Here is a 14,915-nt window from a genome sequence, read left to right on the forward strand (position 1 = left end):
GCCCAGTGAACGTCTGTTAAACTAACAAGCAACCAACTCACTTGACAAAATAAACAGTCAATAATTTTGAAGTTGCCCTTGGCCCCTCACAGGCTACTCTCAGCATGGCCCCCAAAATGATTCTCTACAAACTTCTATAAGCAGATCATGTTACTCCTCCAGTCAAAATTCCCCAGCGCCTTCCCTTCTGACTCAGAGAAGCTGAAGCCTTGCCCACAGCCAGCTAGGTCCTATGTGCGCTGGTCCTTGCTGACCTCACTCACCTCATCTCCCACTCTCACCACCTTGAAGCTCCCCAACACTACTGAGCACACTCCCTTCCAGTCTTCACACTTGCTGTTCCCTCTGCCTGGAACCTGCATGTCTTCCTCCGCCACTTCCTTCAGGTCTCTGCTTTCACGTCATCTTATCACTGCGGGCTCCCCTGTCCCCCTCAGTGAGAGCACTGTCCAGCAGACTGCCTATGATGATGGAAATGTCCTAGAGTCTGAGGTGTCCTGGACACCTAAAATGTGGCTAGTGTGACTGAGAAACTGAATTTTTATCATTTTACTTAATGCTAATTAAATTAAATTTATATATCCACATGTGGTTAGTGGTCACCCTATTGACAGCTCAGCTCCAGAAAACAGCAACTTCTCCCCCTCCCCCCCAGAACTCCATACCCCTCTACGTTACTATATTTTTATTACTTATTACTTATTTATTTTTATTACTTATTACTATCTAATGTACCATAACCGTACGTATTTATCTGTTTGTCATCTCTGTCCTTTCTAAATGTAAGCTCCAAGAGAATGCACTTGGGTCTGTTTATGTTATTATTGGATCAAAGTCTAGAGTAGTGCCAAGCCTCAATTAATATTCCTGGATTGAATTAATGTAAAAACAGAAGGAAAGTAAGGATGGGAGGGAGCGAAGGGAGGAGAAAGAGAGAGGGATGGAGGGAAGAAAGGAAGGAAGGCTGATTCTATCCAACTTCTCAGGTCAATATCTCAGTTTAAGTCTGGAAGTTTTGAATGGTCCAATCAAGAGTGTGAAGTTGGTAAAGAGCAGGTCCTTGGTCATCAAACAGTCTGTGGTTCAAATCCCAGCTCGTACACTTCCTGCCTGTGTGACCATGGGTAAACCCCCACCATCTTTTGGAGTTACCAAGTCTAAGTATTTCCATTTAAGTTTTTCCACTTGTGTAATGGAAATAATAATAGTTACTTAAGAATATATGAGAATACCTGGTATTCAATAGATACTCAAAGCAATTATTGCCAAAGGAAATTTCTGAGTAAGAGGGAACAGACAGACTCGGTTGGGATCTGTTTTCTAAAAGTCTCTGCCTTGTTCTTGTTGTTTTCCCTAGCCTGTCACTGAAAATGATCAAGGATCACAAATATGTACTTTCCACAAACAAATGTCAAACCTCCCAACAAAGAAAAGCTCAATAGAGTTGGCTTCACTGGTGAATTTTACCAAAGATTTAAAGAAGAATTAGTAACACTTTTCTCAAACTTATCCAAAAAAGTGAAGAGGAGGGACTACTTCCTCTCATTTTATAGGCCCAGCATTACCCTGATACCAAAGCCAGACAAAGACACCACAAGAAAAAAGACCTATAGGCCAACAGCCTTGATGAATATGGATGCAAAATTCCTCAACAAAATGGTAGCAAATCGGATCCAACAGCACATTAAAGAGATCACACACCATGAGCAAGGGGGACTTATCCCTGGGGTGTAAGGATGGTTCAACACACAAAAATCAATTGATGTGTTACACCATATTAACAGAACAAAGGATAAAAATCACGATTGTCTGAATAAAGGTAGAAAAAGCACTTGACAAAATTCAACATTCTTTCATGATAAAAACCCTCAACAAACTAGGAATAGAAGGAAATTATCTCAACATAATAAAGGTCATATATGAAAAGCCCATAGTTAACATTATGGTGAAAAAATGAAAAGTTTTCCTCTAAAATCAGGAACAAGACAAGGATACCCACTCTTAACCACTTATATTCAACACCAGACTGGAAATCCTAGACAGAGTAATTAGTGAAGAAAAAGAAATAAAAGGCATTCAAATCAGAAAGGAAAAGGTAAAATTGTCCCTGTTTGCAGATGACATGATATAATACATAAAAATCCTAAAGATTCCACAAAAAGAATTAGAATAATCAAATACAGTAAAGTTGCAGGATACAGAATCACATACAAAAATCAGTTGTGTTTCTATATACTAATAATGAACTATCTGAAAAGGAAATTAGGAAACAATTCCATTTACAACAGCACCAAAAAGAATAAACTACTTAGGAATAAACTTAACTAAGGAAGTAAAAGACTTGTATATTGAAAACTACAAAACATTGAAGAAAGAAATTAAACAAGACACAAACAAATGGAAGGCATCCATTTTAAAGATTAGAAGACTTAATATTATCAAAATTAATACTACTCAAAGCAATTTACAGATTCAATGCAATCCCTATCAAAATGCCAATGGCATTTTTTGCAGAAATAGAAAACACAATTCTAATTCATATAGAACCACAAAAGACCACTAAAAGCCAAAACAATCTTAAGCAAGAAGACAAAGCTGGTAGCATCACATTTCCTTATCTCAAACTATATTACCAAGTTAGAGTAATCAGAATGGCATGGTACTAGAATAAGGACAGACACGTAGACCAATGGCGCAGAACAGAGAGCCCAGAAGTAAATCCATGAATATTTAGTCAACTGATCTTTGACAAGAGCGCCAACAATACACAATGGGGAGAGGAAAGTCTTTTCAACGAATGGTACTGGGAAAATTGGATATCCACATGCAAAAGAATGGAATTGGACCCTTATCTTATACCATACACAAAAATCAACTCAAAATAGATTAAAGACTTACATGTTAACACTTGAAACTGTAAGTCTCCTAAAAGAAAACATAAGGAAAAAGCTTCATGACATCAGTCTTAGCAATTATTTCATGGATATGACACCAAAAGCACAGGTAACAAAAATAAACCAGTGAGATTACATCAAACTAAAAAGCTTCTGCAGGGCCAGCCCCAGTGGCCTAGTGGTTAAGTTCAGTGTGCTCTGCTTTGGCGGCCCGGGTTCAGTTCCGGGGAGCGGACCTATACCACTCATCAGTGGCCATGCTGTGGCAGTGGCCCACATACAAAAGAGAGGAAGACTGGCAACAGATGTTAGCTCAGGGCGAATCTTCCTCAGCAAAAAAAAATTAAAAAATTCTGCACAGCAAACAATCAATAGAGTGCAAAGGCAACCTATGGAATGGAAGAAAATATCTGCAAACCACATATCTGGTAAGGGGTTAATCTCCAAAATATATAAGGAACTCCTACAATTCAATAGTTGAAAAAAAAACAAACCAATAACCCAATTTTAAAATGGGCTATGGACTTGAATAGACATTTCTCCAAAGAAGATGGACAAATGACTAACAGGCATATGAAAACGTGGTCAACATCACTAATCATCAGGGCAATGCAAATCAAAACCACAGTGAGATACCACTTCACACTTGTCAGAATGGCCACCATCAAAAAAACAAAAGGCAACAAATGTTGGCAAGGATGTAGAGAAATTGGAGCCCTTGCACACTGTTGGTGGGAATGCAAACTGGTGCAGCTGCTATGGAAAACAGTATGGAGCTTCCTCAAAAAATTGAAAATAGAAATACCATATGATCCAGCAACCTCACTTCTGGGTATTTATCCAAAAGAACTGAAATCAGTATCTTGAAGTGATATTAGCACTCCTGTGTTCATTGCAGCACTATTCACAATAGCCAAGACGCAGTAACAACCTAAATGTCCATCAACAGATGAATGAATAAAGAACATGTGGTACAATGGAATACTATTTAGCCTTAAAAAAGAAAGAAATTCTGCAATATGTGACAACATGGATGAACCTTGAGGACATTATGCTAAGTGAAATAAGCCAGTCACAGAAAGATAAATACTGCATGATTCCACATATGTGCGGTATCTAAAATAGTCAAACTCATAGAATCAAAGAGTGGAGTGGTGGTTGCTGGTGACTGAGGGGAAGGAGAAATAATGGGGAGTTACTAACCAATGGGCATAAAGTTTCAGTCAAGCAAGATGAATAAGCTCCAGAGATCTGCTGTATAACATTGTATCCAGGGGCAACAATTATATATTGTACGCTTAAAACTTTGTTATGAGGGTAAAAATTATGTTAAGTATGCTTTCCACAATAAACACTTTTTTAATAAAATGCCTACATAGTAGGAAAGAGCTTCTGTTAGCCATCTCACAAGTCTGTGGGATTTTTTTCCACTTTCCTCCTTTAGATCCTCAAAGAAGAAATAGCATTAGCAATCTTGAAATAATTACCATTGTAATTCACCTAAACCAGGCCTGCCATAGTAATTCAATTTTCAGAATAAAATTACAGTGGATCCAAAGGAAACTATTCAGACTTCCTTTCACATTTCAGATTTGGCAAATCCAAATCTTTCTGTCAAACAAAAAATTCCCAGCACCCAGTAACCAACACAAAAACAAACACAAAATAACAGACATAAGTCCAGTAGTTGGGACTTTTATATTTTGTTGATGAAATTTTTAAAGATTCATCATTCTTACCTTTCCAAAACTCCCCTTGCCAATGGCCCGCAGAATCTGAAAATGGTCAAAGTTGACTGCAAAAGAAAAAAGGAAAAAAAAGGAACAAGTCAGATTTGTCACACCTTGTATGGATTTTTGAGAGTCCTTACCTACAGACCTACCCATTTATTCCAATGGCTTCTGGTTTCACTTGTGTTATATTTGCCATGGCAGCGCCCAGCACTGATGGAAACTTATCAGCATGTTCCATTCCCCCTTCGCTGTAGTTTTTTCTACTGTATCCCTGGCACCTAACACAGTGTTACTACACAGTCAGTATTCAACAAATATTCACCAGCCAAAGGAAAGATTGAAAGCGAATCCCCATATTCACAGTGCCAAACACAACTCCTGGTACATAATAAGCGTTCGGTAAATATTTTTGAGTTAGATTGAATTACAGCCAGTTTCCAATAACTGGGAAAGACATGTTATTTACAAAAGATGAAGTGAATTGATTAGTTCACTACATTATGGGGACGAGGATGTGGGGAAGTGAATGAATACAATTAGTTCCCTGTGTATTACACTTATGCAATGGAGGATAATTGTGTTGAATTATGTCCCTGCCAAGCCAAAATCAGAATCCAGCGCACCATCTAATGCCTAACGCGCTTGGAACAGAGACAGGGTTAACGGTTAACTCAGCAAAACCTTGGTTCTTTGACCTAGATTGGTTTCCTTTGAGAATAATTTGCCAGGAAAAGAAATTCCATATTTTCACCTCTTCCCCACTCACCAAAAGTCAAGGAAGAAGAGAAAAGCAGTGGGCTTGGACTGTACTTGTTATGTGACGACCAATGAGCTAGGAAATGTACACATCCTATCCTGAGCCCCCAGGGTCCCATGAAGCAGGCATCACTGCTGGCATTTGCCACCTGCCGTCCAGTTAGCAATACACATTGCTGCTTCCGGGAAGGCCTCATGCTGCTTCATGCTGCCATGTCTCTGTGCTGTTGTTTCACCTGCCTGGAAAGCCATTCCTGCAACATCCTTATTTTGGGGAAAATTCCTACCTGGCCTTTGACACACAGCTCATATACTCTCTCTTGTGAAACTTCCCCCACTCCCAACAAACTGCTTTCTCCTCAGCGTTATCTCTGAACCTTCTGCAGATGTCTACCCAGGGATCAGGAGAAGCCAGCCTGGAGTCAGTCTGCTTAGGTCCATTTCAGCTCTGAGTGGCCTTGGATGAGTCACTTGGCCTCTATGTGCCTCACCTACCCTATCTGTAAAATGGGGGAAGCAGTGCCCACCTTCCATAAGAACATAGAATAGTGCCTGGCACACTGCAGCCTCTCAGAGGTGCTAGCGTCTGTGTTGAGGCATGAGGAGCAATCCTCCCTCCCCTCTGGTTTCTCCTAGGAAGGATATTCCCTGAAAGTCCGTGGCCTCTTGCTCCATCAAAGGTGGTGTGACTTGCCCCAGTGGTGAGCTGGAAAAGGACCTGCACGTGCATATTTCTGCTTGTCCTGCTCTCTCTTTAGAACCTGTCTGTCCTCAGGGAGCAAGCTTTTCCTCTGCTCCTTCTTGCCAGAAAATTTTCACGGCCAGCCACCACGTGGAGAGGTCTGTGGGGTCCACAGTTGTCGCTGAACAGGCAGGTGAGTCTGGCTAATTCTGGGCTTCAGAATCAGGGAGCCCATTGCTGCTGCCCTCCGGGGCCCACTCCTCAACCCCAGCTTGATCCCTTCTAGAGGGAAGGCTTGGTTTCCCCTGGCCTCCTCTTTTGTCTTGTCTTGTAACTGGAGAGCGTATTAATCACTGAGCAAACTGTCACATAGGGTTGTTGGGATCATACAGGGTTGTTGGTCCAGAGCAAGAGGAGCTGGCTGGGGGATGTGGGAGGGTTGAAGAGTAGGTTTCTTAGGGTGACCATCTTGTCCTGGTTTGCCTGGACCTTCCTGGTTTTAGCACGGAAAGTCCTGCCTCCCTGGACGGGATAGTTGGTCACTCCTCGGTTCCTAGATCATTAGCCTGTCCCACCGGAAGAAGCCACAAGCACTGCCGGGGCTGGCCAGGGGACGGTGAGGTACATTGTTGAAAAGCGGTGTCTTTTCAGACCACCAGAGACACCAAAGCAGATGCTGGTGCAGTAGCAGCTTGGGTACAAGGTCCTGGGAAAGGGATCCACTCCATCCTGCGGGACAGTCACGGAGAGCTTTGAAAAGCACAAGACCCTGAGTGTGGGTTTGAGGAATAACAAGAGTTCTCCAGAGGGTGAGGAGAAGAAGCAGGGATTCCAGGAAAAGCTACAAGAAAAATAAGAACCCAGTGGCACGAAACACCAGGATGAGTTCCTGGAACAGGAGGACAGGGTACCAGCAGAAAGGAATGAGTCGAGTAGAGTAAGGAAGGTTGACCCACTAGATCTCTAGACACTTCTTCAGGACAAGGACGTGTCGGGCCTTGGCAGAGCCTGGAAAAGCATTGCTCCAGAGGACTCATCTCCCCTTGTTCACCAAGCCACCCTCCAGGGGCTGATTCAGCCTCCCAGTGACTCGGGGTTTTAGTAAGGTGTTATTTTAGACAGGAGATGAGACCACTGCAGTTCTCAAAATGGGCTACCCTTGCTGTGAATTCACCTTTTGGCTCCAGGGTCTGAGTTTGTTCTTAGGTCCAAGACCGAGAAGAGTCCTTTCTTCTCTCTTTTGCCCACCATGCCAAGACCCTACAACCCAGGTACTGTTTAGATTCTTCAGTAGCGTCCCACAGTATAGGTAATAAAATCCACGCTCCTCACCACGACCTGGAAGGACCTGGTCCTCGCCTCCCTCCCAGCCTCCCCCATGCACTCTCCCTGCCCTCAGCATGCCTCAGCCTCCCAGGCCTCCTGCTGCTTCCCATCCACACAGGCACTCTCCTGCTGTTCCTCTCCCTGGAATGCTTGGCCCTGCTTTGCCCCAATGCCAGCTCCTTCCCATCCTCAAGTCTCTCTTCCTTGGAGAAATGAGAGGCCTTCCCTGACCACCATGCCTGGGTGACCTTCCCCTCGGTCCTCTCTACTTCGTCACCATTTTTATTTCCTTCGTAGTAACTCTCGCAAGCTGAAATATCTGTTGTTCTCTTGTCCACCTGTTCATTGTCTGCACCCCACTTGGGAATACCAACTCCTGGAGGGCTGGGGTGTTTGCCTGTTGTGTTCACTGCAGTATCCCCGGAACCTGGCATATAGTAGGAGCTCAATAAATGTCTATTGAATGAACAAATGAATGAATGAATGAGTCCTGGAAGGGACAAGTCCAAGGGAGTGCTGTGCACATTAACGATGACAGGGTCACTTCTGCCTGGGGGTCAGGGACAGCTTCGAGGAGGAGGCAGTCCTTCACTTCTCAGCATCTCACCATAGTCATCTGTGAAATGGGCACAATGATCCCCACCTCATAGGGTTGTTAAGGTGATGAATGGGGTAAGGCAGTAAAGGTTTTGGGACACAAGAAGAGATTTGTCAGTTCCTCTCAAATTCATGTTCATGTTTAACATAATCATAATCGAAGTTATTCCCCAAAACTGACAGAAGTCATTCTTAGGAGAATAAATAGTTGAGAATAGGGTAAAAGGTTCTGCCAAATAAGTTTTGAAGAGAAAAGTCTTGTTCTACCAGATATAAGAATACATCATTTATTCACTCATTCAACAAGTAGTCATTGCACGAGACAAAGATGCCTGCAGTGAACAAAAAGACATAATCCCTAGTGAAGTGTCTTCTCCTGGGAAACTGAGTCACAAAAATGTGCACCAGAGATTCAAGATGGAGTGGGGGAGGGAACACAGCTTGGCAGGTTAACAGGCCCAGGGTGGACTCCAGCAGAGAAGAGAAGAGTTATTGGGTAAGCCGGGCTGAGAGAACTGGTTAGTTATTTGGACAAAAGCAAAATTAAATTAGTACTTTTCTGTTCACTAGACCTCAAAGTAAATTTCTGAGTGAATCAGAGTTAAATGCAACACATCCAAACCATACAGCTCAGTGCCTGACAAGGAAAGCAGTAATAACTATCAGCCTCTTCCTTCTCTCTGACTCACGAACCGACCATCCACCAGATGTGTGACTTCCTCCCTCGGCAGGTAATCTACTTACCTGAAGGCCACAGACTCACAGGCTGCACCAGGGCTGGAAAGGACCGCTGTCCACCAGGAAGAGTGGCTGCACCGAGGAACCGTGTGCATATATTCACTCCAAATGTTCAAGGCTGTTACTTGCACCCTGGGAACTCCCACCACATCCCCTTCACAGGTCTGCCCTAGCACTCGCGGCCCTGGGTGGAACCGTCTTTGCACACAGCCTCTCTCTCTCACCCTTGATTCCTCTGCACTAAGCTGCAGGTCTCATCCATGTTACATCCAGAGCTGACGTCCAGCTGGAGACACTGATGCAGCTCCCGGCCAGCATCCACTCTGGCTGCCCGGGGCCAGAGCTGGACCTGTTGTTCCGTATAGACATCTCATACACTCCCTGCTTCTATTCCCAGCACAGAGGAGACAACCAGTGTTTGCTAAGCTGAGCTGCAACTGCTTCTTGTAGTCTCATTAAAAACGATTTTGTTTTCTAGTTGATAAATGTGTTTCATAAAGCCCAAAGCCTTTTTTTCTCACTCTACACTCTTATCAGCAAAAACACTGAATCTATAAGCATTCAGGAAATCACATGCCCAGCTCATACAGGAAAATATTACATGGCAATACTCTCTGGACAGAAGCTAATTTGGATGCTGGTGGAAATGTGGAATCCATGATAAGGAAAGTGTGAAACATACGTCTGAGAGAGAGAGAGAGAGAGTAAGAGCGAACAATCCCTCAAAAGCAAAGACTGTCTCAGACACGGCTGCTTCCTCTATGCCCAGTGTATTAGCATCCTGGGGCTGCCGTAACCAAGTACCACAAACTGGATGGCTTAAAACAACAGAAATTTGGGGCCGGCCCGGTGGCGTAATGGTTAAGTTCACACACTCGGCTTCGGCGGCCCGGGGTTCGCGGGTTCCGATCCCGGTTGTGGACCTATGCCTCGCTCATTAAGCCATGCTGCGGCAGGCATCCCACATATAAAGTAAAGGAAGATGGGCGCAGATGTTAGCCCAGGGCCAATCTTCCTCAGCAAAAAGAGGAGGATTGGCAACAGATGTTAGCACAGGGCTAATCTTCCTCACCAAAAAAAAAAATAGAACAACAGAAATTTATTCTTTCACAGTTCCAGAGTCCAAAAGTCTGAAATCAAGGTGTGGGCAGGGCTGTGGCTCCCTCCAAATGCTCCAGGGAAGGATCCTTCCTGCCTCTTCCAGCTTCTGGTGTTGCCAGCAGTCCTCACTGTGCCTTGGCTTGTGGCCGCATCACTCTAATCCCTGCCTCCATCATCGCGTGGCCATCTCCCCTCTGTGTCTGTCTCTGTGCCTCTCCTCCTCTTCTTCTAAGGACACCAGCCACTAGATTAGGGCCCTACTCCAGTATGCTCATCTTAGCTAATTACATCTGCAAAGACCCTACTTCCACATTCTGAGGTTCCAGGGGGACATGAATTTTGGGGCAACACTATTCAACCCAGTATACCCAGAGCAGCACCTGGCCCAGAGGAGAGGTTCAGTAAAGGATGACTGCATGATGAATGAATGACCAAACAAATGAGGCCACATTCGTGTGCACCTGCATGCACACACCTGTGTGTACACCACCTGTACCTGTCTGAGCTGCAGAAACAAAAAAATGTTTGGGAAACAAAATGGTGTCATCCAACTTCCCATTCTAGTAGAGTGGAATCAGAGCTGACCAGCTCCGGGAGAGGCAGGCTCTGATTGCTTCTCAAACCTACTTCCAGCTCTGCAACCTTGGACAAATCACGTGGGAAGAAAGTGAGACGACTAGACCAGCTTAGGTCCGTGCCAGTTCTCAACTCGATGATTCCAAGAGAAGCTCTGGAAATACCTAGAGAGTGACCATTTCTCCTGGAAACCAAGTTATCACTTTCCTGACCTTTTTAGGGAAAGAATAGAACAGGATTAGGGGCTAGTTTGTGGTTTAGAGCCTACTGATATTTTTCAGCTCACCTACTGATAAGCAGAATGGCAAGGAGATGACAGCGAACAGTCAAGAAAACCTCTGTTATTCCTCCTTTGGCACAGATGCCAGCATTACAAATCTAAGGCTCAGTGCTGAGATCAAGGTGCCCTGAACGTTGGTTCTGCCTAAGTGCTTTATTCATGAGCAGTGAAAGGAGCTCAGCCAGATGAGAATAAATACGCCAATATTTGGATGCAGATGATTATGTTTTGATTTATCTTCTCATTAACCAAGAGCAAACATCCTCCATTAGCTGCCATATATTTGGGGTCCTGGATATTTCAAACGTCCTCATTGTATATGTCGGGTATTCAGCACACCAAAACCTTCAACTGCCAACTCCTGGGACTGAATCTCTAATGGTGAGGTTCGCCTGGTGGGAGAGTCTGATAATCGGGGGCAGGTTCCAGAGCAGCTCTCAGGAAGTCGGGGGCAAGGGAGGAATTTGAAGCTGTGGTGTATTGACAGCATTAATCGTCCCAATTCTTCATGCCTCCCTGTACCCATGTCCTCTGCAAGGTGACCTTATCGCTCAAGAGGCGAAGTATATTCCCCCACTGATTCTCCATTCAGCCATAACATGCAGATTGATTTAGCCAATGGGAAGTTAGCAGGCTTGACTCAAGCTGAGGCTAGAGAAAGTGCTTGTATATATCTGTTTCCTCTCTTGCTCATCTACTTCACCACTGGAACACGCCAGGCTACCTTCTGGAAAAATGAGACACTGGGCAGCACCAGTAGCCTGGTTGTCCCAGGTGAAGCCATCCCAGGCTATCTGACACCAGCCGATCCCCAGACACGTGAGAGAGCCCAGCTGAGGTCAGCAGAGACAACCTGAAGAGTAGTGAGGGTGCTAAAGGCTCGCTGGTGTAAGCCACTGGTTTTGGAGGAGTTTGCTGTAGGATTATTGACAATGAAACCAAGAGGGAAAGAGAGAGGGAGGAATGGAGGGAAAGAAGAAAAAAGGCAAGAAGGGAGGGAGAGAGACATAAGGCCCAAGGACTATCCTAAGAGAGGTGTGATGTTTTAGCCATAGAATAGCCAAAACAATCCTGAAAAAGAAGAATAAAGTGCGAAGACTCACTCCATCCAACATTAGGGCCTGCTGTGTAGCTCCAGAAATCAAGGCTGACTGGTATTGGTGGAGGGACAGACATGTGAATGAAGGGAACAGCATAGAGAACCCAGAAACAGATCCACACAATATGCCCAACCGAGTTTTGACAAAGGCACAAAAACAATTCAGTGGAGGAAGGATCGCCTTTCCACAAACGGAGCTGGAGCAACTGGACATCCATAGGCAAAAAAATGACCCTTGACCTAAGTCAAGCCTGGAGCCTTTTGGCAGGGGCTGGGGTCAGATCACTGAGCAATTCGCCTAGAGGGAACCTGCAGTGAGGTCCCCGGAGGAGCGAGGGCAGCTAGAGGCAGACGTGCAGACACAGTGAAGTTGGTAGGTTTGTGGCAAGGAGTTAAGGGGTCGCCATTTTCACTGTGAAGGAGGAAGCAGACTCCCTGACGACAGCAAACGGGGAGAGAGAAAATAGAGGCTCAGGGAGGGTAGCAGGGGGTAAAGCCAGGGACAGGGGCCCCAGATGGCCCCAGAGCCCAAACCTGTCCATGTGGCCCAACAGCTGAAGAAAAGCCACACGGGTCAGGTGGCATGCCCAGCCGGCTCGGCATCCTCCCTCCAGCACCCAGCCTGGCCCCTGCCCCACCACATTTGCCCGCCATCAAGTGCTGCTACAGCAGCCCCCCAGTGACCTTTGACTTCAACCCCATGTACTTCCAGCCTGAACTCTCAATTCCCACATCTGACCACGAAGGCCTTGGGGACAAGGTGCCTGTCTCATTAATCTCCGCTTCCCCACTTCCTAGCTCAGGGCCTGTCCTACATTCATAGGAAGGGCCTGTATTGGTTTTCTATGCTGTGTAACAAGTATCACAATTTAGGAGCTTAAAACAATACCTTTGATTAGCTCACAGCTCATAGTTCTGAAATCTGAGTGGAATCAAGGGGGTTCTCTGCTTAGGGTTCCACAAGGCCAAAATCAAGGTGTTGGCCGGGCTGCTTTTATTGGACATTCTGGGGAAGAATTCGCTGCTTCCTAACTCATAGAGGTTGCTGGCAGAATTCAGTCCTGGTGGTTGTAGGATGGAGGTCTCTGTTTCTTTCCTGCTGCGAGCCCAAGAGTTCTCTAAGCATCTGGAGGCTCCTAATGGTGCATCAATTCCTTCTCATGCTTCATTCTCTCTTATTTTCCTTTCTGCGACAATTTAGGGAAAACTCGCTGCTTTTACAGGGCTCATGTGATTAGTTTTGATCCACCTAGACAATCTCCTCTTTGCAATATAATGTAATACAATCATAGGCGTGGAGGGGGAACAGGAAGTTCACGGGGCCATCTTAAAATTCTGTCTCATACAAGGCCAAATAAATGATGAATTATGCACTGCTAAAGATTAGGGATGGCCCCTAAAACACACATACACACACATGCACACACATGCATGCACACACATGGGCACACACACAAAATCTTATCCCCTTACTAGCCTAACACAAACCAGAATACTGAGATGAGACACCTCGCTGAAACTATATCCGTGGCCTCTGGTGTCCCTTTGGGGTTACAAGAGCTTCCATTTATTTTGTATTTCCTTCCTGACCTTCATGGAAGCCTGATTCTATTCTAGGCCCTGGGCCAGAAACAAACCAAAGTTGATCCTAGCCATCCAGGCTCTCCCCGTGAAGAGGGGAAGCCAGCACTGCATAAGTGCTAGAATGGAGGCAAGCCAGGAGGCTTTGGGGTGGGGCAGAGAAGGGATTGCCCACCCCTTCTGAGGACATCCAGAGGCTTCAGAGCTGAGAAGATGCTGATCACTTTAAGGAGAAGAGTTGAGATCATAGAGCTCTTGACAAGCATAGCAAGACCCTTTGTTCACTCACACATCTGACGAACCCACTCAAAGGTTTCAGGACTTTCTCTCTGTGAGAGAGCCCAATTCCATAAACAGAAAAATAGGCTTGATTTACAAGTGGATGGGCTACAAGGCAGCTCCCCTGGCCTACAGACTAGGGGGGCGATGACATTTTGGCAGAAGCAGAGCACGAGAGCACTTTCTTAAGTAAGCTATGTGGAGGGTTTGCCTCACCCCTCTTCTCCTCCATTCCTGGGAAATGCAGGTCACAGGTGCATTGTGAAAATTACATGAGATCATGATGAAAAGGCTTAGGCCAGAGCCCAATGCATACTAAGTGATTAGTAAGTGGTAGTGGGTGGGAGGTGATGGGGGTGATGACAATAGTGACATGACTTATGATGATGATAACTGTTATAGGCTGAACTGTGTCCCTCAAAATTCATATGCTGAAGTCCCCAGTACCTTAGATGTGACTGTATTTGGAGATAAGGTATTTAAAGAGGTGTTAAGATAAAATGAGGTCATACGGATGGGCCCTAATTCAATCTGACTGGTGTCCTTATAAGACGAGATTAGGACACAGATACATAGAGGGAAGACCCCTTGAGGACACAGGGAGAAAGCAGCCATCTGCAAGCCCAGGAGAGAGGCCTCAGAAGGAACCAACCCTGCTGACTCCTTGATCTCGGCCATCTAGCCTCCAGGACTGCAAGGAAATAAATGTCTGTTGTTTAAGCGCCCAGTCTGTGGTGCTTTGTTGTGGCCGCCCGAGATGACTAATACAATAGTGATGATGATGTTGATGTTATCATTGGAAAACCACAGGCGTCATGAGGGACCCAGGGTCACAGAGGGAAACTCTGTATTCAGTCATCATCCGTGCCCGCTGCAGTGGGGTCCAGGAAGGGAGGCCGGGAGCAGAGCGAGCACAGGCAGACAGGCGGTATCCAGGCAAGGGAGCGAGAGAGCCTGATCTGGAGCCAGGACAGGAGGAGAGAAAAGGGGAGACTTGAGAAAGACACAGGACACAAGTCTGCAACAGCACTGGATGCAGCCAGAGAGGGAGGGAGGTGTGGAGTCAGTGAACATTTCTGGCTCCCCAGCACAGTGACTGATTAGAAATGGACAGTGAAGGCCCCAGGGGAGGCAGAGACCAGAGGAGAAAGAAGGACCATTTGCGGAGAAAGATGGTGAGTTTGGCTTGGGGCCTGTTGAGCTTGAGATACCTGTTGTGATAAGGAAACAGCAGGAGGACCCAGCAGTGAGGAACTAGGGAGCGGGAGCTGGG

At 45.5% G+C, this 14,915-nt stretch overlaps 1 protein-coding gene across 3 annotated transcripts in view; it reads right to left on the reverse strand.

Moving 5' to 3' along the window:
* STK32B (serine/threonine kinase 32B) overlaps window positions 1–14,915 on the reverse strand; it is a 349,018-nt gene that overhangs the window by 260,314 nt on the left and 73,789 nt on the right. For all 3 annotated transcript variants that reach the window (XM_004432264.3, XM_087434910.1, XM_087434908.1), the window contains exon 2: window positions 4,634–4,689. In XM_004432264.3, the coding sequence (XP_004432321.1) occupies window positions 4,634–4,689 (56 nt within the window). The remainder of the gene's footprint in view (window positions 1–4,633; window positions 4,690–14,915) is intronic.

Source organism: Ceratotherium simum, chromosome 8 (assembly GCF_057802395.1).
Source record: "Ceratotherium simum simum isolate JZ-2026a chromosome 8, ASM5780239v1, whole genome shotgun sequence".
Classification (NCBI taxonomy): domain Eukaryota; kingdom Metazoa; phylum Chordata; class Mammalia; order Perissodactyla; family Rhinocerotidae; genus Ceratotherium; species Ceratotherium simum.